Here is a 2,500-nt window from a genome sequence, read left to right as displayed (position 1 = left end):
ATAAATATAGCTTTAGGCCTTGCTGGATTTTTAAACATAATATTTTGCCACACTGGTTTAGTCTGCTCCCCTCTCAGAGTATCATATATTTGCCTGATCACCCCTTTTCCTTCATTAATGTGAACTTGATCAACAATTTGTTTAGCCTGCATTATCTTCCTGATCATCCAACTAGCTTGTTCTCTCTTCTGCCATTCATTCTGTCCTCTTATATAATAAACATATATCCATTTGATCCACAACTTGTCTTCCTTATTTGCCAGATCCCAACAAAGTTTGACTATTGCAGCTCTATTCCATATTTGCATATTTATCAGCCCCATCCCTCCTTCATTTTTTGGCCTACATACCTTCTCCCATGCTATTAAGGCTTTCCTAGTTATCTTCCCAGTACCAGACCACAAGTAACTTCTACACATACTATTAATTACTTTGATTACCTTAGCTGGAATTAAGAATAGCTGAGCCCAATAAGCTTGCACTCCAAATAGCACTGTCTGCACTAGTTGAGACCTTCCTGCATATGAAAGCTTTCTAGCTGTCCATGAAGTGATTCTTGCCATTATTTTCTCTATAAGTGGGTACCATTGCATCACAGTCATCTTCTTGGTTGATAGAGGTACTCCCAGATATTTGAAAGGTAGCTCTTCCATATTGTATCCTAGCTGCTGAACCATTTGATTCTTCACATCTTGTTAAACCCCTCCACAATATATTGAGCTCTTACTAAGATTTGCTTGTAACCCTGAAGCTTGGGAGAATTGTGAGAAACATAGCTGCATAGCTTTAACAGAATCCAAGTCTCCTCTAGCAAACAATAATAAATCATCTGCAAAACATAGATGAGTAATGTTAAGTTTAGAGCACCTGGGATGATATTTGAACTTCTTTTCTTCTCTAAGTCCCTTCAGTAGCCTACTTAGATACTCCATTGCTATAGCAAACAAAAATGGAGAAATTGGATCTCCTTGTCTCAATCCTTTAGCTGCATCAAAGCTCTTTGAAGTCTGTCCATTAACAACTATGGAGTAGTTGACTGTTGTAACACATTTCATTATCCATTTAACAAAAATCTCAGGGAATCCAAGTCCACACATTACTTTTTCTAGGTAATCCCATTCTACTGAGTCATAGGCTTTCTGCAGATCAATCTTCAACATACTTCTAGGAGAGATGTGCTTTCTAGTATATGTTTTAACCAATTCATGAGCAAGAACTATATTATCTGCAATATTCCTTCCTGGTATGAACCCTGCTTGACTTTCACATATAATTCTCTAAATCACCCCCTGAATTCTGTTAGTTAGCACCTTGGAAATGATCTTATACATCACTGTACAACAGGCTATTGGTCTATACTCTTTCACTGTTTTGGGATTCTGCACTTTTGGAATGAGAGTTACTAGTGTACAATTAAACTCCTTATATAGTTTCCCAGTTTTGAAGAAGTTTTACACACCTTCAATGACATCCCTTTTAACTATCTTCCAAGTATGTTTAAAAAAATAAGCATTGTATCCATCTATCCCTGGTGCCTTATCATCTCCTATGGATTTCAATCCTTCAAATATTTCCTGTTCAGTTACATCTCTACACAGCTGAATTCTTTATAGTTGTGTCAGTGCAGGCCCTCTCTTCATCACTTTTACATTGACTGCTGGTAGCTTTCCTGCTGAAGTCCCCATCAAACTCTTATAAAATATCACAAACTCCTCTTGGATTTCCTGGGGATCATATATCATCTGACCACTTAAGGTCATAATACTTCTTACTTGCTTCTCTTGAGTTCTCTCTTTAATGACTGCACTAAAGTACTTGTTATTTGCATCTCCCAGTTGAATCCATTTAATCCTTGATTTTTGTCTCAGAGCATTCTCTTCAATTAAGGACCATTTTTCAAGATTGATCTATCCTTCTCCTTCATAATCAACTCATCAGTAGCTTGTTCATTCAGCTGATTTTGAACATTTGCTACATCTATTCTAGCCTGTTCAATCTTCTTCCCAATGTACTTGAATTCTTTCATGTTCAGCTGCTGTAGTCTATGTTGTAGATCCTTCAATTTACACCACACCTTCTTCATTGCATCATAACCATATTGTCTTTTCCATGCAGTTTCTACAATCTCCATAAACCTTTCATGCTCAGTCCAAACATTGAAAAATTTGAAGCTACATTTCCCATGCTGTTGAGTTTTTTCCAGAGTTAACATCATAGTGCTATGATCTGAAATATTTGGATTCCCATACTCTACCACTACATGCCCCCAGTTATCCATCCATTCATCATTGCCAAAGGCTCTATCTATTTTACTCTCTCCACATTGCTTATTATTCCAAGTGTAGTAGTTACCATTCCATTGGAGTTCATTAACCCCCATGTCTCTCACACAATCTCCAAAATCTTTTATCTCATTACTAGTAACAGGAACCCCAGCTATTCTATCCTTAGCATACATTACAGCATTAAAATCTCCCACTATCAACCAAGATTGTGTAAT

The 2,500-nt window shown here is 37.0% G+C and overlaps 3 protein-coding genes across 3 annotated transcripts in view; all 3 read right to left on the bottom strand.

Annotated features, from left to right (window-relative positions):
• Positions 1-677, bottom strand: part of LOC138347594 (uncharacterized) — a 1,110-nt gene extending 433 nt beyond the window's left edge. Inside the window, exon 1 of the mRNA XM_069295892.1 lies at positions 1-677. This exon is cut by the window's left edge and continues 433 nt beyond it. Coding sequence (XP_069151993.1) covers positions 1-677 — 677 coding nt within the window.
• Positions 678-695: 18 nt separating this feature from the next.
• On the bottom strand, positions 696-1,160 carry LOC138347593 (secreted RxLR effector protein 78-like). The gene is made up of 2 exons (XM_069295891.1): positions 920-1,160; positions 696-829 (listed from the first exon to the last, which is right to left on the bottom strand). The coding sequence occupies exons 1-2, from the start codon at positions 1,158-1,160 to the stop codon at positions 696-698; spliced, it is 375 nt and encodes a 124-aa protein (XP_069151992.1).
• A 722-nt stretch (positions 1,161-1,882) lies between these two features.
• Positions 1,883-2,500, bottom strand: part of LOC101253574 (uncharacterized) — a 975-nt gene continuing 357 nt past the window's right edge. Inside the window, exon 1 of the mRNA XM_004253366.2 lies at positions 1,883-2,500. This exon is cut by the window's right edge and continues 357 nt beyond it. Coding sequence (XP_004253414.2) covers positions 1,883-2,500 — 618 coding nt within the window.

This window comes from Solanum lycopersicum, chromosome 3 (assembly GCF_036512215.1).
Source record: "Solanum lycopersicum chromosome 3, SLM_r2.1".
NCBI classification, from domain to species: Eukaryota; Viridiplantae; Streptophyta; class Magnoliopsida; order Solanales; family Solanaceae; genus Solanum; species Solanum lycopersicum.
Note: the sequence above shows the minus strand (reverse complement) of the source record. Positions and strands in the feature narration are given on the sequence as shown.

Coding starts and splice junctions, on each gene's coding strand:
- LOC138347593 (XM_069295891.1), bottom strand. CDS start 1,160: ATGTTGAAGATTGATCTGCAGAAAGCCTATGACTCAGTAGAATGGGAT. Junction 830..919: donor TATAGCAATGGAGTATCTAA/GTAGGCTACTGA, acceptor TATGTTTTGCAG/ATGATTTATTATTGTTTGCT.